At 46.3% G+C, this 27415-nt stretch overlaps 1 protein-coding gene across 2 annotated transcripts in view; it reads right to left on the bottom strand.

Annotated features, from left to right (window-relative positions):
- The window catches only part of wu:fb13g09 (ATP-binding cassette sub-family C member 5), a 57818-nt gene extending 32341 nt beyond the window's left edge, over positions 1-25477 (bottom strand). The window contains exons 1-9 of one of the 2 annotated variants that reach the window (XM_014199096.3): positions 25198-25477; positions 23295-23498; positions 21117-21272; positions 16725-16872; positions 12900-13133; positions 8714-8887; positions 7355-7502; positions 287-435; positions 6-113 (exon numbers count right to left, since the gene is read on the bottom strand). In XM_014199096.3, coding sequence (XP_014054571.1) covers positions 6-113; positions 287-435; positions 7355-7502; positions 8714-8887; positions 12900-13133; positions 16725-16872; positions 21117-21272; positions 23295-23488 — 1311 coding nt within the window. In that variant the 5' untranslated portion in view covers positions 23489-23498; positions 25198-25477. Of the gene's footprint in view, positions 1-5; positions 114-286; positions 436-7354; positions 7503-8713; positions 8888-12899; positions 13134-16724; positions 16873-21116; positions 21273-23294; positions 23499-23784; positions 24077-25197 lie in introns of those variants that run through there. The other variant, XM_014199097.3, reaches the window with a different exon arrangement.
- Between the last annotated feature and the right edge of the window lie 1938 nt (positions 25478-27415).

The raw sequence follows: 27415 nt of genomic DNA, 5'->3' as shown, positions 1-27415 counted from the left end.
TTTACCTGAAATCGGTTGACTGCCACAGAACCCTCTGATAATGCTCGTACAGCCAAGGGCGTGACTTTGAGGGCAAAGGTCATAGAGTTGAAGACTGCAACAACGGTGAAGGCCTGAAGGGAGCAACATAGGGGGGAGTGGTCAAGTAACTTCACATTTAGTGAAATTCCACATATTTAAAAGCTACTGGGGAGCTTTCTATTGAAACAAACAACAAAAGCTACTGGTAGATATTGAAGTCACTTGACTCATGAAAAGCTAGTGACAGCTGAGGGGAGGGGTTTACCTGGGCAGCAGTGAGGTCATAACCCAGGGCCATGTGTAGAGTGAATGTGCAGACACTGGCGATCACCACGACGATGGGGGCCACGCCCACTGTGAGGCTCTGGACACAACCAGCCCTCTCCAGTATCCTCCTCTCCTCAGATCGCACCGCTGGGGGGGACAGAAAGAGAAAATGACAGAGAGCGAGAGCGAGCGACAGAGAGAGAGAGAGAGAGAGCGAGAGCGAGCGACAGAGGAGGAGGCGAGAGCGAGCGACAGAGAGAGAGCGAGCGACAGAGAGAGAGCGAGCGACAGAGAGAGAGCGAGCGACAGAGAGAGAGCGAGCGACAGAGAGAGAGCGAGAGCGAGCGACAGAGAGAGAGCGAGAGACAGAGAGAGAGCGAGAGACAGAGAGAGAGCGAGAGACAGAGAGAGAGCGAGAGACAGAGAGAGAGCGAGAGACAGAGAGAGAGCGAGAGACAGAGAGCGAGAGACAGAGAGCGAGCGACAGAGAGCGAGCGACAGAGAGAGAGCGAGCGACAGAGAGAGAGCGAGCGACAGAGAGAGAGCGAGCGACAGAGAGAGAGCGAGCGACAGAGAGAGAGCGAGAGACAGAGAGAGAGCGAGAGCGAGCGACAGAGAGAGAGCGAGAGCGAGCGACAGAGAAAGAGCGAGAGCGAGCGACAGAGAAAGAGCGAGAGCGAGCGACAGAGAAAGAGCGAGAGCGAGCGACAGAGAAAGAGCGAGAGCGAGCGACAGAGAAAGAGCGAGAGCGAGCGACAGAGAAAGAGCGAGAGCGAGCGACAGAGAAAGAGCGAGCGACAGAGAAAGAGCGAGAGCGAGCGACAGAGAAAGAGCGAGCGACAGAGAAAGAGCGAGAAAGAGCGAGAGCGAGCGACAGAGAAAGAGCGAGAAAGAGCGAGAGCGAGCGACAGAGAAAGAGCGAGAAAGAGCGAGAGCGAGCGACAGAGAAAGAGCGAGAAAGAGCGAGAGCGAGCGACAGAGAAAGAGCGAGAAAGAGCGAGAGCGAGAGAAGAGAGAGAAAGAGAGAGAGAAGAGCGAGCGACAGAGAGAAAGAGCGAGCGACAGAGAGAAAGAGCGAGAAAGAGCGAGAAAGAGCGAGCGACAGAGAGAAAGAGCGAGAAAGAGCGAGAAAGAGCGAGCGACAGAGAGAAAGAGCGAGAAAGAGCGAGCGACAGAGAGAAAGAGCGAGAAAGAGCGAGAGACAGAGAGAAAGAGCGAGAAAGAGCGAGAGCGAGCGACAGAGAGAAAGAGCGAGAAAGAGCGAGAGCGAGCGACAGAGAGAAAGAGCGAGAGCGAGCGACAGAGAGAAAGAGCGAGAGCGAGCGACAGAGAGAAAGAGTGAGCGACAGAGAGAAAGAGCGAGAGCGAGAAAGAGCGAGAAAGAGAAAGAGCGAGAAAGAGCGAGAAAGAGCGAGCGACAGAGAGAAAGAGCGAGAAAGAGCGAGAAAGAGCGAGCGACAGAGAGAAAGAGCGAGAAAGAGCGAGAAAGAGCGAGAAAGAGCGAGCGACAGAGAGAAAGAGCGAGAAAGAGCGAGCGACAGAGAGAAAGAGCGAGAAAGAGCGAGAAAGAGCGAGCGACAGAGAGAAAGAGCGAGAAAGAGCGAGAAAGAGCGAGAAAGAGCGAGAAAGAGCGAGCGACAGAGAGAAAGAGCGAGAGCGAGCGACAGAGAGAAAGAGCGAGAGCGAGCGACAGAGAGAAAGAGCGAGAGCGAGCGACAGAGAGAAAGAGCGAGAGCGAGCGACAGAGAGAAAGAGAAAGAGCGAGAGCGAGCGACAGAGAGAAAGAGAAAGAGCGAGCGACAGAGAGAAAGAGCGAGAGCGAGCGACAGAGAGAAAGAGCGAGAGCGAGCGACAGAGAGAAAGAGCGAGAGCGAGCGACAGAGAGAAAGAGCGAGAGCGAGCGACAGAGAGAAAGAGCGAGAGCGAGCGACAGAGAGAAAGAGCGAGAGCGAGCGACAGAGAGAAAGAGCGAGAGCGAGCGACAGAGAGAAAGAGAAAGAGAGAGAGCGAGCGACAGAGAGAAAGAGAAAGAGAGAGAGCGAGCGACAGAGAGAAAGAGCGAGAGCGAGCGACAGAGAGAAAGAGCGAGAGCGAGCGACAGAGAGAGCGACAGAGAGAGAGCGCGAGCGACAGAGAGAGCGCGCGAGCGACAGAGAGAGAAAGAGCGAGCGACAGAGAGAGAAAGAGCGAGCGACAGAGAGAGAAAGAGCGAGCGACAGAGAGAGAAAGAGCGAGCGACAGAGAGAGAAAGAGAGCGAGCGACAGAGAGAGAAAGAGAGCGAGCGACAGAGAGAGAAAGAGAGCGAGCGACAGAGAGAGAAAGAGAGCGAGCGACAGAGAGAGAAAGAGAGCGAGCGACAGAGAGAGAAAGAGCGAGCGACAGAGAGAGAAAGAGCGAGCGACAGAGAGAGAAAGAGCGAGCGACAGAGAGAGAAAGAGCGAGCGACAGAGAGAGAAAGAGCGAGCGACAGAGAGAGCGACAGAGAGAGCGACAGAGAGAGAGCGCGAGCGACAGAGAGAGGCGCGCGAGCGACAGAGAGAGAAAGAGCGAGCGACAGAGAGAAAGAGAAAGAGCGAGAGCGAGCGACAGAGAGAAAGAGAAAGAGCGAGCGACAGAGAGAAAGAGCGAGAGCGAGCGACAGAGAGAAAGAGCGAGAGCGAGCGACAGAGAGAAAGAGCGAGAGCGAGCGACAGAGAGAAAGAGCGAGAGCGAGCGACAGAGAGAAAGAGAAAGAGAGAGAGCGAGCGACAGAGAGAAAGAGAAAGAGAGAGAGCGAGCGACAGAGAGAAAGAGCGAGAGCGAGCGACAGAGAGAAAGAGCGAGAGCGAGCGACAGAGAGAGCGACAGAGAGAGAGCGCGAGCGACAGAGAGAGCGCGCGAGCGACAGAGAGAGAAAGAGCGAGCGACAGAGAGAGAAAGAGCGAGCGACAGAGAGAGAAAGAGCGAGCGACAGAGAGAGAAAGAGCGAGCGACAGAGAGAGAAAGAGAGCGAGCGACAGAGAGAGAAAGAGAGCGAGCGACAGAGAGAGAAAGAGAGCGAGCGACAGAGAGAGAAAGAGAGCGAGCGACAGAGAGAGAAAGAGAGCGAGCGACAGAGAGAGAAAGAGCGAGCGACAGAGAGAGAAAGAGCGAGCGACAGAGAGAGAAAGAGCGAGCGACAGAGAGAGAAAGAGCGAGCGACAGAGAGAGAAAGAGCGAGCGACAGAGAGAGCGACAGAGAGAGCGACAGAGAGAGAGCGCGAGCGACAGAGAGAGCGCGCGAGCGACAGAGAGAGAAAGAGCGAGCGACAGAGAGAGAAAGAGCGAGCGACAGAGAGAGAAAGAGCGAGCGACAGAGAGAGAAAGAGAGCGAGCGACAGAGAGAGAAAGAGAGCGAGCGACAGAGAGAGAAAGAGAGCGAGCGACAGAGAGAGAAAGAGAGCGAGCGACAGAGAGAGAAAGAGAGCGAGCGACAGAGAGAGAAAGAGAGCGAGCGACAGAGAGAGAAAGAGAGCGAGCGACAGAGAGAGAAAGAGAGCGAGCGACAGAGAGAGAAAGAGAGCGAGCGACAGAGAGAGAAAGAGAGCGAGCGACAGAGAGAGAAAGAGAGCGAGCGACAGAGAGAGAAAGAGCGAGCGACAGAGAGAGAAAGAGCGAGCGACAGAGAGAGAAAGAGCGAGGGACAGAGAGAGAAAGAGCGAGCGACAGAGAGAGAAAGAGCGAGCGACAGAGAGAGAAAGAGCGAGCGACAGAGAGAGAAAGAGCGAGCGACAGAGAGAGAAAGAGAGCGAGCGACAGAGAAAGAGAGCGAGCGACAGAGAGAGAAAGAGAGCGAGCGACAGAGAGAGAAAGAGCGAGCGACAGAGAGAGAAAGAGAGCGAGCGACAGAGAGAAAGAGAGCGAGCGACAGAGAGAAAGAGCGAGCGACAGAGAAAGAGAGCGACAGAGAAAGAGAGCGACAGAGAAAGAGAGCGAGAGAGAGCGAGAGAGAAAGAGCGAGAGTGAGAGAAAGAAAGAGCGAGAGCGAGCGACAGAGAAAGAGAGCGAGAGAGAGCGAGAGAGAGCGAGAGAGAGCGAGAGAGAGCGAGAGAGAGAGCGAGAGAAAGAGCGCGAGAGAGAGAGCGCGAGAGAGAGAAAGAGCGCGAGAGAGAGAAAGAGCGCGAGAGAGAGAAAGAGCGCGAGAGAGAGAAAGAGCGCGAGAGAGAGAGAAAGAGCGCGAGAGAGAGAGAAAGAGCGAGAGAGAGCGAGCGACAGAGAGACAGCGAGAGAGAGCGAACGAGAGAGAGCGAGCGAGCGACAGACAGCGAGAGAGACAGAGAGAGACAGAGAGAGAGAGACAGCACAGACAGAAAATAGACAATGAGCTCTTGTTGTATTACATCTGTCGAGTCTTTCAGGAAGTTAGGCCTGGCACTGTACAGTTATATTCAGCCCCAAACAACATTAGAGAGAGTCACTTACAGTCATGGCCAGAAATAAGAGAGACAAGTTGGGCCTCGCGGCCATAAATGGTATGAAATTGACTTTTAAAATTGTGGGCCATTGGCAGTTGTCCAAGTCAAGTGGCTTGTCATCCATGATTGTGTACATCTTCCAAATGCATGTGTTGGCTGCTTCACTCAACAGTCCATTCAGTGCACTCTGGCTCCAAGCCAAGGTTAATTTCTGTCTAACACAGCCAAGGTTACTACGTGCTCCAGGAAAGCTATAACATGACTGCTCTCCTCCTAAAACACATTAGATATTATTCTCCAGGGACTCACAGCAGTGTTGTTGGATTGCCTTTGTAGAAGCTGCTACATATGCCATGTAGATTCTTATCAGCAGGTAATCTAACAACACTAACTAACTCTTGATATGAAACACTCGATAGCCCTTAAGATGAATTTCCAATTAATGATCATAATAATGGGTATTATCACTATTATCCAAACAGACGACTGTTATGAGGATATGAGTCCAACCTGGCTAATTACAGTCACGGTTAAAAGCACCAAACGCTTCTTATCCACAATGTAAGGCAGAGCCTCGTGAGAAATGTCCCCCCTCCCTCTCTAATTCTTCAATCTCCTCTAAGTGGAACAACCCTCTGCAGGTCTTAGGTATCAAAGAGCATTAAACGCTTTTCAAATTAAACTTTGGGCGCAGTGATCCAATCAGGGCTTGTGTAATGTGGGAAGCCATGGAGGGAATCTGAGCCAATGGAACCTAACGGGAATGGAGTTGCCGGGTCAATTCCAGGGATGAATCTAATTTGAATTGATGATGATTGGAGGATTTGAACTAATGGATTTCAGGTAACGGGTTGAATTTCCTGGACTGACTGGAATTGAAATAGAATTGGCCTAACAGAGAAGAAAATGTAAATAAAGTCAAATAAAGGAAGTACGAATTCGAGAGGCGCATTCTCAGCTGGAAATAATCACTCTAACCCAGACGCAAAAACAGGAAGTGAGTATTATGATTTTTGCTGTGTCACTGGGCCAGTGCTGTAAAAATGATGACTGCTGAGTTACTGGCCCCCGTGCCATAAACGCGATGACTGCCGAGTCACTGGCCCCGTGCCACAAACGCGATGACTATCGAGTCACTGGCCCCGTGCCACAAACGCGATGACTGCCGAGTCACTGGCCCCGTGCCACAAACGCGATGACTGCCGAGTCACTGGCCCCGTGCCACAAACGCGATGACTGCCGAGTCACCGGCCCCGTGCCACAAACGCGATGACTGCCGAGTCACCGGCCCCGTGCCACAAACGCGATGACTGCCGAGTCACCGGCCCCGTGCCACAAACGCGATGACTGCCGAGTCACCGGCCCCGTGCCACAAACGCGATGACTGCCGAGTCACCGGCCCCGTGCCACAACCGCGATGACTGCCGAGTCACCGGCCCCGTGCCACAACCGCGATGACTGCCGAGTCACCGGCCCCGTGCCACAACCGCGATGACTGCCGAGTCACCGGCCCCGTGCCACAACCGCGATGACTGCCGAGTCACCGGCCCCGTGCCACAACCGCGATGACTGCCGAGTCACCGGCCCCGTGCCACAACCGCGATGACTGCCGAGTCACCGGCCCCGTGCCACAACCGCGATGACTGCCGAGTCACCGGCCCCGTGCCACAACCGCGATGACTGCCGAGTCACCGGCCCCGTGCCACAACCGCGATGACTGCCGAGTCACCGGCCCCGTGCCACAACCGCGATGACTGCCGAGTCACCGGCCCCGTGCCACAACCGCGATGACTGCCGAGTCACCGGCCCCGTGCCACAACATGATGACTGCCGAGTCACCGGCCCCGTGCCACAACATGATGACTGCCGAGTCACCGGCCCCGTGCCACAACCGCGATGACTGCCGAGTCACCGGCCCCGTGCCACAACCGCGATGACTGCCGAGTCACCGGCCCCGTGCCACAACCGCGATGACTGCCGAGTCACCGGCCCCGTGCCACAACATGATGACTGCCGAGTCACCGGCCCCGTGCCACAACATGATGACTGCCGAGTCACCGGCCCCGTGCCACAACATGATGACTGCCGAGTCACCGGCCCCGTGCCACAACATGATGACTGCCGAGTCACCGGCCCCGTGCCACAACATGATGACTGCCGAGTCACTGGCCCCGTGCCACAACATGATGACTGCCGAGTCACTGGCCCCGTGCCACAACATGATGACTGCCGAGTCACTGGCCCCGTGCCACAACATGATGACTGCCGAGTCACTGGCCCCGTGCCACAACATGATGACTGCCGAGTCACTGGCCCCGTGCCACAACATGATGACTGCCGAGTCACTGGCCCCGTGCCACAACATGATGACTGCCGAGTCACTGGCCCCGTGCCACAACATGATGACTGCCGAGTCACTGGCCCCGTGCCACAACATGATGACTGCCGAGTCACTGGCCCCGTGCCACAACATGATGACTGTCGAGTCACTGGCCCCGTGCAAAAAACAATGGCTGTGGCCTGGTGTTTATCCTCACCAAGTGACCTGACCAGAAAAAAAAAACAATACAAGCCCAGTGTGTGTGTGTGTGTGTGTGTGTGTGTGTGTGTGTGTGTGTTACCAAACACTCACTGTGGATGTTCTGAGCGAAAGCGTTTTCCAAGCAATACATCTTGATGAACTTGATACAGCCGAGGATCTCATTCATGAGCCTCACGCGCTGGTCAGTCACAAGCACACACTTCTTACGGAAATACGCTGTGAGACGTGAAGCCAGAATCTGTCCCGGATAGAGAGAAGCAAGAAAATAAGTAACAGAGGAGAAATGTGAGTGTCGTAACAGGGAAATGAAGGCAGACACAGTCTACATCCCTATGTTTCCCCTAGTGCACTACTTTAGAACAGAACCCCATGGGCCCTGGTTAAAAGTAGTGCACTGTATAGGGAATAAGGTACCATTTGGGACGCAGACACAGCCCTATTGCATCAGCTGTACGACAGGGTTACTGCAAGGAACAGGCTATAAACAGCTTCCACATCAAGGCAAAGGTCCCCAACAGGCAGGCTCAGACTGAAGCTAACTCAATTGAAAGACAAACAGCAGCAAAGTCGACAGGAGATTGGCAGGCTGGCAGGCGGAGAGTTTTGGGGAAGTTAAAGGGCAACTTCACCTCAATTTCATTATCTCCAGCACAATACCAGTGTCAACATGTGAAAACAGTGCATTTCTATGTTTTGTAGAAACAAATCAAGTTAAAAAAGTTTTACCCGATGACATCCTCAAAAGTTAAAACTTTATAAAAACAGTGATTTTCAAAACACAGATTTGTGGTGACCTGGGGAGCAAGAAAATACCCTCCCGAGAAATCCGTTGCAGGTTTTGAAAATCACTGTTTTTTAACCTACCCTGTGATGCCACAGAGAAGCCATTTTTAGGACCTTTTTTCTTGTCTTTTTAACCACAGATCATAGAAGCAAGCTGTTTTCACACATGTAGACACTGGTTTACTGTTGGAGATGAAGAATATGAGATTGAAAAATGGCAGAATTGCCCTTTAACTTCCCCAAAACCCTTTTAAGGGGAATTAACAGGCTGTGTTGTAAAGGATAACGGTCTGTGAAGTGAAGGACGTTCACTTTAGTTCTACAGTTATGGGGAAATATGATGCTGTTCATCACTAATACTATAAACAGGAAAGACAATTCATGAACGACTAAGTGCTGAGAATGAGATAAGTTCAAAGGAATCATACTCCAAGTAACACTGCTGTCAAAATAATGTTTACTTTCATAGTGTATTCTTTCTTCAGTAACTAAAGCTTTGTTCCTAAATAAATAAACTGTATGAAAAGGTAGCACTAAGATGCCTCTGAGTTAATGAAAGTGTAGTAACTTCCTTTAGACATCGGCTGACATTATTTCGTTAGTCGGCACTTTTTTTTTTATAAGGTGTGCATTCCTTTGTTAGGAGACATGTAGAGGACTTCCTACCATAGCAGGGTAGAAGAAGATGAAGATGGCTGATCCGACCAGTGCAGTGGGTCCCAGAAAGTAAGCAGTGTAGGACAGACCCAGAATGCCAACCAGCGGGCCCCCGGCCAGGAGACAGCCCACTGAGACTGCCTCGTATACCCGCTGGCCATCGCTAGAGCAGATGTTGATCAGCTGTAGGGAGGGACATTGACACAGAATGTTAGTGGACACAGTGAACAGACCATTTACTTCACAAGGACATAGTGAGTCAAAGAGAATGAAATTAACCCACAGAATCCTTAAATGCTGCAATGAGAATAAGCTACAATAGTAGCGCATGGACAAAGGGCTGAGACATTGGCACGACATTTTTTTTTTTTTATTGTTTCAATCAAACTAATACAATGCAGTTATTTGTTATTTGAGATACACCTACAATGTAACCACTAGAAGTGCATTTCACTTTCAGAACTGAAGGCAATGTCTGTGGGGTAGGGTTGCACATTTTGGGGAATATTCAGAGGTGGAAACTTTCCGTGGGAATTAACGGGAATATATGTGAATTAAAGTAAATATATGCAAATTAATATTAATACCATTTAAATGTAGATGTTTTTTGCATTGGATATATTTACCATATCATATAGAGACAGAAACATAAACCTTTTACCTTATCATAAGTAGACATAATTGCAAATGATTAAATCCTTCCAACAGAAATAAAAAAAACTATTTAGTAACGAATTTAACTTTAATTAAGTGAGTTGACTCTTCACATGGGATGATTTCACTGAACAACAAAAGAAAGGGAATATTGAATGATCCCCAATGATCCATTGCATCTTCCAAAAATGTTTTCAATATACATCTGTAAAATGATAGTCTAGAAACTAAAGCTTTGGTTGTCTTCCTCTCAGGCTTCCATGTCTTCTCCCTGGACCTCCTCAATGTCCCTCTCTTGAACATCACTCTGAGGCCTCATCTTCACTGTCACTTTCCAACCTTGTTGAGGATGGCTCATTGTCAGGCCCAAAAAGCCTCAAATTTGCCCGGATGGCCAACAATATTTTAACCCTTGTATTGGTCAGCCTGTTGTGTGCTTTGCTGTGTGTGTTCCCAAACAAGGACCAGTTGCGCTCTGAGGCAGCTGATGTTAGTGAGATTTGGAGGATGATGGAGGCAACAGGGGAAAGAGCCTCAGATCCACAAAGTCCCTTCCACCAGGTGGCTGATGAGATATGTTGGCATGACTGCCATATTGCATCTCCACCCCAAAGCTTCATTGTGGTGCTCTTATTCTTCTCACTTTGCTTGGTGAGGTAGATTACTGCTATAACTTGATGACCCTTCACATACCTAACCATTTCCTTGGCTCTCTTGCAGAGTGTATCCATTGTTTTCAATGTCATGATGTCCTTGAGGAGCAGATTCAATGCATGAGCAGCACACCCAATGGGTGTGATGTGAGGGTAGGACTCCTCCACTTTAGACCAAGCAGCCTTCATGTTGGCAGCATTGTCTGTCACCAGTGCAAATACCTTCTGTGGTCCAAGGTCATTGATGACTGCCTTCAGCTCATCTGCAATGTAGAGACTGGTGTGTCTGTTGACCCTTGTGTCTGTGCTCTTGTAGAATACTGGTTGAGGGGGGGAGATGATGTAGTTAATTATTCCTTGCCCACGAACATTTGACCACCCATCAGAGATGATTGCAATACAGTCTGCTTTCTCTATGATTTGCTTGAACTCTGTTGAACTCTGCATCCAGCAAATGAGTAGATAAAGCATGTCTGGTTGGAAGGGTGTATGCTGGGCGAAGAACATTCAGAAATCCCACAGGGGACCAGTACGGAGAAAAATGTATGAAATGTATGAAAAAATGTATGCATTCACTACTGTAAGTCGCTCTGGATAAGAGCGTCTGCTAAATGACTAAAAATGTAAATCTCTTCCAATACACATTGCCTGTGAGCATCAGAGGTGAACCAGTTGCATACACAGCTCGAGCAAGGCATTCATCAGCATTTCTCTGACTATGTTCCTCCACTGAGTCAAAGAACACTTCTGATTCCAGGAGGACCATGAGCTGTTGATATCGATAAGGTGTCTGATTCATCATTTTCAACTTGAATAGAAGTAGAGGGACCTTTGTCAGAGGTTGCTTGTTGTGAGGGAACTTTATGCACTTGGCCAGATGATTCTGCATCTTTGTAGCATTCTTCACATTGGATTTGGGACAGTATTTGCAAACGTACACCGCTTTTCCTTCTACATTAGCTGCAATGAAATGTCTCCACACGTGGCATTTTCCTGTAAAGATGAGAAAAATAAATTGTAAAAAATAAAATACAATTCCATCTACAGATAAATAGTTCAGCAGTTAAATTAAACACCTCCTTTGTAAGAAATGTTTTCAAATGAAACATGTATGGAAACAGGTGAATTAACACTCAGTTAGCAGGCTCAAGCAAGCTAAAACCCACATGGTAGCAAAAACTAACTAGCAGAAATTGTTAAGTCAGAAATGATTTAAATCACACTTTGCTGTAGGCTACCATTTACTAGTTAACAAAAAAATCATGTATGTCATATAAAATATATTCACCCCACCCAGTATTGTAATCAAAACTTACCAGAAAGCATGTAGTCCTTGGCTCAGACAGTGTAGTAGTGTGGGCTCAAAAGCATCTCAGTGTGCAAGATCTTGAGAATCAGCTGTACATGTGATGGAAGAGTGCACTGCACATGTGATGGAAGAATGCACTGCACATGTGATGGAAGAATGCACTGTGCATGCAGAGGGTTGCAATTCCATTGAATTGGATATATACTGCTCAAAAAAATAAAAGGGAACACTTAAACAACACAATGTAACTCCAAGTCAATCACACTTTTGTGAAATCAAACTGTCCACTTAGGAAGCAACACTGATTGACAATAAATTTCACATGCTGTTGTGCAAATGGAATAGACAACAGGTGGAAATTATAGGCAATTAGAAAGCAGGTTCACACTGAGCACATGTGACAGACGTGACAGAGTCTGGAGACGCCGTGGAGAACGTTCTGCTGCCTGCAACATCCTCCAGCATGACCAGTTTGGCGGTGGGTCAGTCATGGTGTGGGGTGGCATTTCTTTGGAGGGGCCGCACAGCCCTTGTGCACGCCAGAGGTAGCTCGCCAGAAGTGAGCACCCCATGTGCTCGCCAGAGGTAGCCTGACTGCCATTAGGTACCGAGATGAGATCCTCAGACCCCTTGTGAGACCATATGCTGGTGCGGTTGGCCCTGGGTTCCTCCTAATGCAAGACAATGCTAGACCTCATGTGGCTGGAGTGTGTCAGCAGTTCCTGCAAGAGGAAGGCATTGATGCTATGGACTGGCCCGCCCGTTCCCCAGACCTGAATCCAATTGAGCACATCTGGGACACCATGTCTCGCTCCATCCAACAACGCTACGCTGCACCACAGACTGTCCATGAGTTGGCGTATGCTTTAGTCCAGGTCTGGGAGGAGATCCCTCAGGAGACCATCCGCCACCTCATCAGGAGCATGCCCAGGCTTTGTAGGGAGGTCATACAGGCACGTGGAGGCCACACACACTACTGAACCTCATTTTGACTTGATTTAAGGACATTACATCAAAGTTGGATCAGCCTGTAGTGTGGTTTTCCACTTTAATTTTTTGAGTGTGACTCCAAATCCAGACCTCCATGGGTTGATAAATTGGATTTCCATTGATTATTTTTGTGTGATTTTGTTGTCAGCACATTCAACTATGTAAAGAAAAAAGTATTTAATAAGATTATTTCATTCATTCAGATCTAGGATGTGTTATTTTAGTGTTCCCTTTATTTTTAGGAGCAGTTTAACCAAAATGTAGTTTAACCAAAATATGCCACAAGATCTAGAATTGCCTTATGCGTATCACACAAAAAAAGGTTCACTGTTATAAGGTAACTTTTTTGATAAATTTAAGCAAAATTCCCCAAATTCCCAGGCTTAACTTCCCATGGAAAATTTCCGGAAATTTACCGAAAAGTTCTGACCCTTCGCAAACCTACTGTGGGGTAAGGGATTGATTTGGTCCACCATCACACAAACACCCTAGCCTGTTTGCAGATCTGTTTCGGACCAGGCATGACAATGACCATAGGAGTTGGCTATACTGCACAAACAGATCTGGGACCAGGCTAACAAACACTCACCTCTCCAGCACTAATGTCTTTGGTGCTGCGCAGGCGGAGGATCTTGTGGAAGGCGAATGTGAGCGCTGCACCCCGGAGGCGAGCGGCGGTGCGGTAGTTGACGGCCCACATGAGCGCCAGCGACCAGGAACGCATCAGCTCCATCAGGAAGATCCCTGCCACTAGGGAGAGGCCGTAGGGCAGCCAGGCCTCCGCACTCTGAGAATACTCCAGCAGGGCACGCACCAGGAGAGCCTGGGAATGGGAATGAGGTGGGAAAGGGAGAGGTAAGAAAGGAAGCGTAGAAGAGCGAGAGGCAGGAGGAGAGGAATGAAGTGTATGCAGAAAGAGGAACATTCCGATCCAGAGTAGAGATATACAATAAGGTAATTGAGGAAGACAGAGTGAACTGGAGACTTTGGAAGGACAATGGGAAAGATAGGCACCATATAATGTCATCATTTAAGACTGTGCCTATCTTTCCCTTTCATTTGGGATTGAGGCATACGGATCTACACTGGATCTACAGTGCATTCGGAAAGTAATCAGACCTCGATGACTTTATCGACATTTTGTTACAACCTTATTCTAAAATGGATTAAATAAAAATAATTAAAAATCAATCTACACACAATACCCCATAATGACAAAGCGAATAATGTTATTTTGAAAGTGTATTAAAATGTATTAAAAAATAAAAACAGAAATACCTTATTTGCATAAGTATTCAGACCCTTTGCTCTGAGACTCGAAATTAAGCTCAGGTGCATCCTGTTCCCATTGATCATCTTTGAGATGTTTCGACAACTTGATTGGAGTCCACCTATTGTAAATTCAATTGATTGGACATGATTTGGAAAGGCACACACCTGTCTATATAAGGTCCCACAGTTGAAATTGCATTTCAGAGCAAAAACGAAGTCGTGAGGTCAAAGAGCTCTGAGACAGGATTGTGTCAAGGAACAGATCTGGGAAAGGGTACCAAAGAATGTCTGCAGCATTGAAGGACCCCAACAACACAGCGACCTCCATGAGAAACAAGATTCTCTGGTCTGATGCAACCAAGATTGAACCATTTGGCCTGAATGCCAAGCGTCACGTCTGGAGGAAACATGGCACCGTCCCAACTGTGAAGCATGGTGGTGGCAGCATCATGCTGTGGGGATGTTTTTCAGCGGCAGGGAGACTAGTCAGGTTTGAAGGAAAGATGAACAGAGCAAAGCACAGAGATCCTTCATGAAAACCTGCTTCAGAGTGCTCAGGACCTCAGACTGGGGAGGAAGTTCACCTTCCAACAGGACAACGACCCTAAGCACACATCCAAGACAGCGCAGAAGTGTCCGAATGTCCTTGAGTGACCCAGCCAGAGATGGACTAGAACCCGATCTAACATCTCTGGAGAAACCTGAAAATAGCTGTGCAGCGACGTTTCCTATCCAACCTGACAGAGTTTGAGAGGATCTGCAGAGAAGAATGGGAGAAATAATGGTGTGCCAAGCTTGTAGCATCATACCCAAGAAGACTCGAGGCTGTAATCCCTGCCAAAGGTGCTTCAACAAAGTACTGAGTAAAGGGTCTAAATAAATTTGAATACAAAATAAGGGTCTAAATAAATTTGAATAGAAAAATAAGTTTTATTTTAGAATAAGACTGTAACGTAAAAAATGTGGAAAAAGTCAAGGGGTCTGAATACTTTCGAATGCACCTTACATCATAACTGACTGGGGTCATGAACTCATCTCAACATTAGACCACTCAAGGTCTGAAAATGTGCAGGCGTCCAAAATCGTAATTACAGTAAGATTATCAGTGCTACTATAGTTCAATCTTTGCCAAATAAATCTGTACAGTAGGCCTACATAGCACCCAGGCAGGAATGTGAGACAAATGATGCATTGTGTAACTTGTAATTACAGTTAATAATTAGTAAAATGAGGAAAGCTGCTAGCATGTACAGTAGCATGCCACACATAGACCTAGCATGACATCCATATAAACAGCCAGAGGTGTTGGAAATAATACAGCCACTCAATATCTCATTTGAGGAACTCCGAATTTAATTGCCTTTCATCTTAAATTGTGTTTAATATGGCTGCAATAAGCGCCCGCATTGTGGTGCAATATCAGCACAAATGTGTACTAATTTGGGGTATTTTAGGTAGGAGGGGGAAATGAAGTCCGAAGTGTGGCAGTTGGAAAAGAACAGCCTATTTCTGGGACAAAGTGTAACCGTGGTACCAATGGCTAATCTGGAGGATTAATATGGGTTTCACCATCTAAAGCCTTCTAATCTTCTGGTATGTTTTCATTTCAATTTTCGGACCAGCGTGAAATTGGATGAAGTGCTTTTTTAAGCAGTTAGAGCTAGGGTGCGTCCCGAATGGCAATCTATTCCCTGTAGAGCAGCGGTCCCCACCACCGGGCCGCACGGAAAGGATAAATCATTATTTTTTTTTAATCGGTAATATAAAATAATAATTATATACAATGATGGGCTATTTGTGCAGTAATTACGTTGAACTTGGTGCAGTCTGTTGGTCCTTTTCTCACCACTCTAATATCTCTGTCACGCCCACAACAGTTTACAGATTTTGAATGAGTAATGCGCACGCTGCGAGTTCATCACGGTCTGCGTGAGCTGGGTTGCCCGCCAACTTTCTACTAGCTAGCTACATTAGCTGACATGAATATAAACAAATAAACGTCGCTGGAGAGTGTTTGAGTTACGAGAGCTGCTGCAGAGATTTCTTTCAGAAAAAAAGTCACCACTGGCAGCACATTTCATAGACGAGGAATGGGTCGCGAAACTCGCTTACCTGTGCGACATGTTCAACCTGCTCAACAAACTCAATCTGTCACTTCAGGGGAGAATGACAACTGTCATTAAGTTGGCAGATAAAGTGGCTGCATTCAAAGCCAAACTGGAACTGTGGGGATGGCGAGTGGACAGGGGCATATTTGACATGTTCCAAACATTAGCAGGGATTTTGGGAGACTTGAGACTGGGCCGTCTTTCTCCCAGCTGGTGCAAGGTCACCTAGCTTCGCTGTCAACGGAGCTCCAGCGTTACTTCCCAACCGCCAAAGACCCACGAAGTGTTAAGGAATGGATCCTCGACCCATTTGTGAATGTCCCAGGTGAATTGTCCATGTCCGTGCAGGAAGAAGATCAACTCCTTGAGGTTGCAAATGACGGTGGCCTAAGTATGTTTGAGAATTTCATCTCTGCCGACCTTCCGGATTAAAATCATGGCTGAATATCCTGAGATAGCCACAAAAGCACTGAAAGCGTTGCTTCCATTTCCAACATCCTAATCTCTGCGCAACGGGGTTTTCCGCAATGACGGCAACAAAAACGAAATTACGGAGTAGACTGGACATAAGGAACATGTCACTGTCTCCCATCACCCCCAGATGGGACTGTCTTGTTGCCGGGAAACAAGTTCAGGACTCCCATTGATTCAGCGTCATGGTGAGTTGCAATGTTTTTATTATATGGTTATTAGAGAAAAATATGCACTTTATGTTTTTATAATATCACAGACCTACTTAAACTAAAATGTTATGAAAAAGCAGCTATGCTAAACTTGTAGGCCTAATCGATATCCCACAGCCGGTCCTGGAAAATATTGTCTATATGAGAACGGTCCATGGTGTAATGGGGACCGCTGCTGTAACATGCACTACTTTTGACCAGAGTCCTACAGGCCCTGGTCAAAAGTAGAGCACTTCATAGGGAATGGGACTTTATGTGTGAACACATCCCCAGTCTCTGAGCCAGTATGCAGGCAGATTGAGGGCTGCAGCAGAAGACAAAGAAAGTAGGGGGGGTTTGGAGTGTACTTACAGGCCCAACAAAGCCAGTGACCATGGTGATGAGGAGAGAGAAGATAGCAACCAGCATGCGGGTCTGGCAGAACCTCCAGAAGACGCGAGACAGTGATGCCCCGTCTTTCCCCTTCTGTTTCAGCTCATCATGCCACAGGTTCTCCAGTCTGACCATGGGGGGGAAGAGAGAGAGCGAGAGAGAGAGAGAGAGCGAGAGGAGTTAAGATGGACAGATGAAACTTGAGACCATGGCAATAGGATCTGATTAGCCTTCACCTAGTTCTAACCTTTTCCTATTGAAGGGATGGCAAAAACACCTGGGCCTCATTTATAACTGTTGCCTAAATTTTACACTAAATAATTAGCCATTTCTGCAAAGATTGTGCACACACAAAAATATTGCAATTTATAAACTTGGCGCACGCCATACATTTTATTTAACTAGGCAAGACGGTCCCATCTAGGGGTGATGCATGCTTCTGATAGAAATCAGACATTGTAAAACTGCGTGCGCGTGAAAGAGCATCATAACGCCGCCTGAAAAACGCCCATCATTCACCTTTTATGGTGACAATAACACCCTTATTTGCTGTATACATTGGAAGTATTGGAATTAGGCCAAGACAGTATCTAAAGGAAATAGCAACGGCCATCTTGATCAAGTGTCTCTGGAGGTGCAGCATGTTCTTTTGCAGCAGTGACATTTGCCGTCTGACCATTTTTGAAAGAGAAAAACTATTGCAAATTGTTGTGGACCTGTAAACCGATCGTTTGAATTCAATACCATTGTGCATTTACCTTTTCCCAAACCTAAATACGCTGCACTGCCCGCGAATTCTGAAACATTCTGATGAAAACACTTTTTTGGGGGGTCGTTTTTTGTTGTTGTTGAATTGAACCTTCATTTTACTAGGCAAGTCAGTTAAGAACACATTCTTATTTACAATGACGGCCTACAGTAGGCCTACTTAGTGGTAGCCTAAACATGTCAATGCAGAAGATCAACTGTCTGTTCACCTGTATGTTATAAACAGCGCTTCATTTCAGATCTATAGAGCAATAACAGCCTTATAATTATAATCTAATAGGCCCAATTAAATGAGAGGTGCGCATGGTAATTTGTTGTATGGCTACTTCGGGAATCTAATTCATCATGGCCAGAATAGGTGAGGAACTTATTTTGCAATGGTTATGATTATTGTACTATGTTTAGAAATTAAATATTATAAATTAAATGCTCAGTAGCCCAATCTTTTGGCTACCATCGCTAAATGAGATCTCAGTGATGTTCAATGAAGGATCTCAAAGGAGCATAGGGTGTTTAAGGGGTGTGAATGTGTGTTGTGTGTGAACGTGTCTCAGTCACCAGATCTTAATCCAATTGAACACTCATGGGAGATTCCGGAGCAGCACCTGAGACAGGGTTTTCCACCACAATCAACAAAACACCAAATGATGGAATTTCTCGTGGAAGAATTGTCACGTCCTTCAAATAGAGTTCCAGATACATAGAATCTCTACCAAGGCACATTGAAACTGTTTTGGCGGCTTATGGTAGCCCAACGCCCTATGAAGAGACAAGGTTGGGGTTTCCTTTATTTTGGCAGTTACCGTGCATTCGGAAAGTATTTAGACCTCTTAACTTTTTCCACATTTTGTTACATTACAGCTTCTAAATCATTTTTCCCCCTCATCAATCTACATACAATACCCCATAATGACAAAGCAAAAATATGTTTTTAGAAACCCTAAAAAAAGTCTTCCCTGTGGCTCAGTTGGTAGAGCATGGTGTTTGCAACGCCAGGGTTGTGGGTTCGATTCCCACGGGGGGCCAGTAGGAAAAAAATTATAAAAAATGTATGAAATGTATGCATTCACTACTGTAAGAGCGTCTGCTAAATGACTAAAATGTCAAAAATGATTTACATAAGTATTCAGACCCTTTACTCAGTTGAAGCACCTTTGGTAGCGATTACATCCTTGGGTATGACATTACAAAAGCTTGGCACACCTGTATTTTTGGAGTTTCTCCCATTGTTCTCCGCAGATTCTGTCAGGTTGGATGGGGAGCGTCAGAGTGACCATCGGGTTCTTGGTCACCTCCCTGACCAAGGCCCTTCTTCCCCGATTGCTCAGTTTGGCCAAGCGGCTAGCTCTAGGAAAAGTATTGGTGGTTCCAAGCTTCTTCCATTTAAGAATGATGGCCACTGTGTTTTTGGGGACCTTCAATGCTGCAGACATTTTTTGGTACCCTTCCCCAGATCTGTACCTCAACACAATCCTGTCTCGGAGCTCTATGGACAATTCCTTCGACCTCATGGCTTGGTTTTTGCTCTGACATGCACTGCAATCAAGTTGTAGAAACATCAAGGATGATCAATGGAAACAGGATGCCCATGAGCTTAATTTCGAATCGCATAGCAAAGGGTCTGAATACGTATATAAAAAAAACATTTTTTTTATACAACTGCAAAAAAATTCTCGACCTGTTTTCACTTTGTCATTATGGGGTATTGTGTGTAGATTGATCAGGATATATATTTTTTTAAATCCATTTTAGAATAAGGCTGTAACGTAACAAAATGTGGAAAAAGTCAAGGGATCTGAACACTTTCCCAATGCACTATCTGTACATCTTTCCAAATTAGTATGCAATCTGCAGACAGATGAAGGTGATAGATCAGCTAATATTAAGTTGATGGTGATGGAAATTAGCATTTTGACGACCAAATTATTATCTTGGAAAAATGCATAATTCATACCAGTATTTTACACTAAATAGACTAATTTAACATTGTGGGTCAGATTAATCACAGCAACGGCCAACGAGCCCAATGGAGATGAGAATGGATGGCACGGAGCATTACGCACAAGCATGTTAAATATGTGGTAATGCACTCTTTTACCGGTGTGTAAATTCCCCATAAAGAGAGAAAAATGCCTTGTCTTAATGTATCATTCCTAATGGCTGGAAAAAGAGAAGGATAGAGCAGGTGCCACATCTAATTGATGTGTTAATGAGTTTATTAAAAACGTTACAGAGATACAAAGTGCACTAACCCATGCACATTCTCCCGTGGGCAGATAATTAAAACTTTAATTCACATTTACCTCCGAGCTGAGTGAGAAATTACAATTAACACTATAGCTACACTAAGCCGTCTATGCAGAGAGAGGTTTGCAGGAAATGAAACATTCAAAGCTTAGTGTAAATATATAATCATTGGAGTTTTTGGTTTGAATTGATATCAATGGTCAAAACACCAAGCAGTTTGACTTAGAGAGAAGCCTTTCAAGCCTGTAAAAGCCTGTATACAAGCAAAATAAATCCCGTCCAAATAAATCTATAAAACACCTTTCACTTGTCTTAATAAAACTGAAAGTAATAAAATAAAAAAAGTCGGTGCTGCAAAATGTAGGCCTAATAGCAACACTTTGTACTGGCTAGCCTTAGAAAAAAACGTGCCTAAGAAAACAAATGTGGTGACTGAATGCAGCTAGGGGCTAGTCTTTCATGAATAGCACCTTCTTTTGGCACTCAAGTGTCAAGTCTCCCAGGGGGCTCTCTGGCTCCTCTCCCATCCCTCTCTTTGGTAGTTGCGTTATGTAACTGTTCTAGCCATGTAAACACAAAGTTAAACCCTCCACTCTACCTCTTTTTCTCAGACGTGGCACAAGCATATCATTGTGTCTGTTTTCTGGGCCACGTTTGGACCCAGGCCAGGGACATACTGCGAGCTCTTCTCATGCCTCTCTCCCCTGTAGTCCCCTATAGCATGTTATAAGCCTAGCTGACAGGAATTTCTGCTTTTGATTCAAATGTGGAAGTCGTTTAAGATTTGAGTCACAAATGATCCACCATTTAATATGTCCTTCTTGTGTTCATTCATTCATTCATGAATGACAGATTCACCTCCATAAGGGTGAGGACACAAGACTCAAAGGATTGCTTGAGATGCTGTTTAGGCAGCCGCACTGAGGCGGGGACGAGGGATAATGACATAACTGTTCTCTCTGTAGGCAAGACTGAGCGAGGCTAGTCCTGGCTAACTCTCTAACACACTAATCTCTAATCCTAGGCTATTAATACCACCCTCCCTAACCGCCATCTCTCTCCTGGAAGTGACAAGGTGTTCATCAAATCTGGCAATCAACCTCTGTGGAGGGTGACTCTGGGAAATCCCACAAACGGCAAATGTGGAGGTCCACTGAGATAACCTTGAGAAACCTTGGCTGCACTACTGTTTTCTGGTTTAACTCGCACAGGGGCAGGAAAAGTGATTCATCAAATATTTGTTGAAGGGGAAAACATTGGGTTTCTGATAAGATACAAAATAAGAACCCTGTTGAACCTATGGAGACTCAATGGGCCATAGGGTGCTTGGGGACTGATGTTTGACAAGAGCCTCACCTCTGACAGTTGAATTCAGAGGCCTCGTGGCAGGATAGGCCCCATACGTCATCTATGGAGAGGCTGGATGTCTTGTGGGCCCTCCGTGCGAGTGGGGTGAGCCAGTGCAGAGTCATGAAGGAGAAGAGGCCAGCATTGTCGACTGGGTGCTGGTGCCTGCGAGAAAGACAGGAGCAGAAAAGAACAGACTGAATGAAAATCTAGGCATCATCTGGGTGCTTGGTGGAGAGATAGAGCGAGAGAGAGAACACGCTGGCCCCTGAGAGAAGAGAAAAGAGCCCCTGAGCCTTCACTTTGACCGGGGAAAGATGAATCATGAACCACCGTTGTTTGAACAGCAGTTTGCAGGCACTTCATAGAAATCTTGGGGAGCTGTGAAAAAAGTTCAGGGACAGTTTATCAGTCAGTGTGCGTTCAAACACAGAGCCCTCTGTTAGCGGGGGATAAGTCAATTCCCTTATCATGGCCTCCTGCTGCTCGCTTGAAACAGGAAGACTATAGTTGAGTCCCAAATGGCACCCTATTCCCTTCATAGTGCACTTATTTTGACCAGGGCCTATAGTACTGCACTATGAAGGGAATTGAGTGCCATTTGGGATGCAGCCATGTACCCTATACACTCACAACTCAGCAGGGCACACTGTCTCATGTTAACATTGCAGGATCTTTGACGATTAGTAAAGGCCCTAAAACAGCGGTTCCCAAACTAGGGGTCGCAACCCCATGTGGGGTTGCCTGATATGAAAATGGGGTCGCGGGAGAATTTCCAAAATCCTGAAAAATATATACAAAAATAAATATATTATAATATCGTCTTTGTATCTCAGAATCATTGTAAAAATCGAAATGAAAATTATTCAAATCTAAAAGATAAAATTCACCCAGAGAGCTCCCTTAGATCATGGGAAAAGGCCTCACTTGACTGTTGCACTTGAATCATTCCCACGGTGAATGGCTAGGCCTGTTACGCTATGAAACCACACACTATTGCAGAGAATGTGTGAATGTGTCTCCCTCTGCCATATGGACACATTGTATGACACACCGAAAGCAACTGGTGGCAAGAGAGCGGGGCACAGAACTCTGAGATACTGTATACTGCAGCAGGTAACTTCGATTGTAAACTACCACATCCACTGAGCGAACGCCTGTTTGCAAAGCTATGTGGAGATATGATATCAGAGCATGACAACGTTCTATTTCACACTGAGGCTTTGTGGTTATCAAGGGGGAGTGTTGGAAAGATTTTTTTGCTTTCAGAGAGGAACTGTTGTGTCTCCTTGCCTACGTAACAGACATATTTGGGAAACTGAACGCAAGCATGCAGGGGAAATACAAAAACATTCTACAGACAAGTGACCGAATCAGTGGAAATAATTCTTATTGGACAGAGATTTTCAAAAGTGAACCATGCCCCCTTCCCTTGGCTGTGCATGTTTCCTTTCAATAAACAGCATCAATAAGCGTCCCACACAAGGGACGACTGCTCACCTCCAATGCTTGGAAGAGCACTTTGATACCTACTTCCCAATCCGTTTGACTGTGATTCTGGCTCAGTTGCGATGCCGGTGAGTGAAATTTAAACGAATGCATTCATGGGTCACTACAGAGGAGTTTTGGTTACTGACTCAAAGGGAATAGCCTGCTGTCTCCCTCTGAGCATTAAGGTTGCGTTCAAAACAACTGGGAACTTGCCCGGGTTAGGGAGGGTTTGGCCGGCCGCAATGTCCTTGTCCCATCGCGCTCTGGCGACTCCTTGTGGCGGGCCGGGTGCGGCTGGCTTCCGGGTTAAGCGAGCAGTGTGTCAAGAAGCAGTGCGGCTTGGCGGGGTCGTGTTTCGGAGGACACATGGCTCTCGACCTTCGCCTCTCCCGGGTCCGTATGGGAGTTGCAGCGATGGGACAAGACTAACTACCAATTGGATATTACGAAATTGGGGGAGAAAAAGGGGTAAAAGTACCCAAAAAATATATCTATATTTTATGAGATGGTGAGTTAAGACAGTCAGACGCTAGAATGTTTTTCAATTGACTGTCATAGCCCCAAATAAAAAAAAAGAAACATTGTCTGTTACATAATTTTTTCACATGGTGGAGGTCGCAAGAATTTTCAGATATCAAAATGGGGTCGTGGGCCCAAAAAGTTTGGGAACCCCTGGCCTAAAAAGAGTGTGCTTACTTGTGCGTTATCCTGAAGGGCTTCAGTATCTGCAGGCTGTGACGATAGCGGCCAGCCCTCTGCCTGGGACTGGTCCACGGCACCACCTCCCTCTGGCCTTCCTCTTCATCGGGGTCGGGTAAGGTTGGGGTTGCGGGGGAGGTCAGGGGCAAGCCCTCCACCCGGCCAACTGCCTCCAGAGCATCAGGGAACATGGCTGACCTTCTGTAGAGGGGAAAATGCAAACACAAAAGTTAGTTGATATGTAAACCTGTTCGAACTGGCCCTTTCTGTGAGAATCCTGGGTTAGAGTTAGTTTGAGTGCAGTGATTTCAAGCACTTGAGTTGAAAAAAGTCATCATAGCAAATAATGGGCCATTTTCAATTCATTAATTTCAGTTCACTCTTTGAATTAAATCAAATCTTGGTGGGAACCCTTTCTATCCATCTATTGTCTAACCACCTCTCTTCTAAACCCCATTAGAGAAGTCTATTTGTTTTGCTGACTCACCTGTGGAGACCTGGTATGACTGAAAAGCACCTTGCTCATGTTACAATATTGCTTCCGGCCCACTCCATGTTGTAAACTAGGCTTGAACCAGAGACCCTCTGAACACATCAACAACAGGCTTCCGTGAATCATCGTTACCTATGGCTCCATAAAAGCTGCGGCCCTTGCAGGGCAAGAGAAACAACTACTTCAGGGTCTCAGGCGGAGTGACGTCACCGATTTGAACGCTATCTAGCGAGCCATTTCACACCAGTTACACTCAGGTTGTGTCCCCCACAGCCACCAATATGAAGTGCTTATCTATTTAAAGACGGCCCAAGGGCTTGGGAAACATTGAGAGGAGGGAGGATATTTGAGCCGCTTGTGTGTTCGAACAGCGTCAGTGATCCTTCTATGGCAAAGCTCCACGATAAGGTCACTCAGAGTACGTATGTTGCAGATCGACCTTGGCCAGGGAAAGGGCAGAAATGTGGACTGAGACGAAAGGTTTATTTAAGAACGTATTTATTGACACAGACATGCTGCCAATAAAGTTTAGCAAGGAAAAGCGGCCATAGGTCTACTACACCCAATGGGTCAGACACACACAGTAAAGTAGCATGTTGTAAGAGTCAGTTACAGTTCTATGTACGTCAGACAGATCGTATCGATATATGCGCTGAGAAGTAGCACTGGAAGAGTCAGTGTCTGTAGCATGAGAACTGCAGAGAAGTGAGGCGTTTAACTTGACATACGCGAGAAAGATCACACTGATTTTTTCCCCCTTCCAACCTTTATCACGTGGCCCCTTCATCATGTGAAGTTTGTCACCAGACTGATAACTTTGCAGAACCAGCAGCTGTAGGAGAGACCGGGCCTAAATAATTACTAAACAGGCACCGTCAAGGAAACAGCCCCTGGACTGCCCAAACGTGTTGATCAGGTTTATATCGGTTATACAATTCCCTAATGTCAAAGTCCTGACTCATTCTGCTGCCGAGCTAACTATAGGATGGGTTAGTGCATGAACCCAATAGTCCACTAAAAACATGAACTCAGCGAACGATAAAAGGACAACAAAACAAATATATAGAATGATGCCAAAGCAGGTTAATATTAACCCAAGTTCTATTGTAGACTGTACTTTTAATTGACCCACGTTAAAAGGATGTGACCAGAGCATAAGTAAACAAAACATTTTTGTTAACCCTACATTCGAACTGCCCTGTTTGCTGGCAATGTCAAGTCCAAATAAATGAGAGGTCATTCAGTACAAAATCAATTTTGTCTGGAAAACATTATGCATTGATGTAATTAGAAAATGGTATATCATTTGTAACAACCACAATCACCAACATCCTTCACAATCATCATCTCCAGTGAAACATTGTAAAAAGTTGTCAACATCTACATTATTCTGTGTAAGAAACTTACATGTGCAAGTCTGCCCCTCAGTTGTCCCCCAGCGGTGCAGCTCTCAAATCTAATGTTTATGAATATTGGTTGAGGTATGGTCATTGGGTTTGATACCACTTTCGAAGGTTGCATCTAATTTTCTCTTAATAAAATACATAGGCAACACTTCTATAACATCAACTTTAAAATAATTAAAAGCCATGTCCCACAGAATGTTTCTTGCTAGTTGTGTTACCACTTTTTCCGGACCTGTCTGATGAGTTCTCAACTCAGCTTTTCTTCCACTCTGTGCATACGGAATTCCCGAGATCCACTTGACGTCATCGCTGCTCAACCAACCGTAGCCTTGCTTGCATCGTCGCCGTAGCAACGTGAATGGTGACTACAAGAAAGCCACGTGGTGATCTCCAGCAGGGCGCGCGAACAGCTTACGTTTCTCTGTCTATATTTGGCTATGGAGAGAAGGTAAACAGCAGTCCAGCCAAGGAGCCGAGTTGTGTGCTCATTGACGGTTAGTTGTGTTGGGTGCATGTGATTTCCAAGGAAGAACATTGACAGAATAATCGTCTAGATAACATGGTGACTTTAAGCATGCCTGCATTGCGTCATGAATGGATGCAAGCTCCCTAAATAAAATAAGGAATATTGAGCTCTGTTGTTAAGATGCACTGATTCCTTATGAAAAACACGTGGTTGAGAGGCCTATGTAATTTCTTGTCGTCCGGCGTCGGTGTCAAAATCAATCTATTTTGCACAATGTATTTCAATAAACTATTGAAAGGAACTTTGAAAAATAATTTGGTGGGTGCTTATGTTTGTCCAATTTCACACATGTAAAAGTGTGTATTGCATGTGTAAATTGGAAATGTGTTTCTTTACATATTCCAACTCTCCCGAGGAATCACAGCTGGGGTCTGCAATTATTAATGGTGACCATGGAGCAATTAGGACAGATTTTTCACCTTGTCAGCTCGGGGATCCGCGCTAGCGACCATTCAGTTACTAGGTTCTAACCACTAGGCTACCTGCCACCCTGTGTTTGTGTGTATAGGAACTGGTGCCGAGGGTAGTCATTAGCATTCTTACAGCTGGTGTAATGGCCAGGCAGTAGCTCTTAGTAGGGATGTCTGCACAGGCTTTGTTTAGCCAGCTGACGGGGGAGTGGGTGGGGGAGACAAAGTTATATATTTTGCAACTGAATAGTCAGTCGGCCCCTGGCAAGATGGGATGAAAAAGATAATGTTTCCGGTAGATGTACGAATAGCAATAAATAATCAAGCTTTGAAGACTCAACTTGAGAGGTTGAGAAAGTTGAAATACCCATAGGGCCCACTGCACTAATTTATTATTAACACCTCAGATACAAAGATTGTCTAATCAAGTAATTATGGCCAACATCCTTTCTATTTAGGATCCACTGTTATCTAATAGAAAAATACTTGATGACATGGCTGCTTCTTGTAGAGATCCCCAGGGTGGCCAATGGACGAATCATCTCACCCCTGAATTAGTCAGTGACCCCTGTTGGCACGTCAAACTCTTCTGCATTGTAAGTGCTGCTTAACCTTGGCCAGTGACGTTATCCACTCCGAACTAACACGCTTGTAAAAGCCACTTGAGGACAAGAGAAACTGTGTTGTTACAGTATGAACATTTTAAAGAAACCATAACTCTTTACAGTGTCCTCTATGGGTTTTGAGAGGCAGCGCAGTTGTTTCTTTGTCCAACCCAGCCCATGCAGTGCAAACACTGAAGTTAAAGGTAGACTGCACTTCCTGATTTGGCCTCGTTTTGAAGATTTTAGATGTTTTTGCTGAGGTCTTAGTTGTGCAATTTTACATCTAGCTGAGGTGTTTGGTGCAGTATTTCTCAAGTAAAAAAAAAAATGTGCATGAAAAATATCAGTGCACTGCATACAGCCTATAAAGTCGGGAAAGTCTGTCTGCGTGCTCAGGACTGAATTCTGATTACAATAACATGTCTCTTTCACCCCAGGTGCCAAACTAACCCTGATTCAGATCACCATCCTTCCCATGCTAGATTACAGAGACATAATTTATAGATCGGCAGATAAGGGTGCTCTCAAGCGGCTAGATGTTCTTTACCATTCGGCCATCAGATTTGCCACGAATGCTCCTTATAGGACACATCACTGCACTCTATACTCCTCTGTACACTGGTCATCTCTGTATACCTGTTGCAAGACCCACTAGTTCATGCTTATTACATTTTATTA

Source organism: Salmo salar, chromosome 05, assembly GCF_965601325.2.
Source record: "Salmo salar chromosome 05, fSalSal1, whole genome shotgun sequence".
NCBI classification, from domain to species: domain Eukaryota; kingdom Metazoa; phylum Chordata; class Actinopteri; order Salmoniformes; family Salmonidae; genus Salmo; species Salmo salar.
The sequence above is the reverse complement of the archived record's forward strand: the minus strand, read 5'-3'. Positions and strand labels throughout refer to the sequence as shown.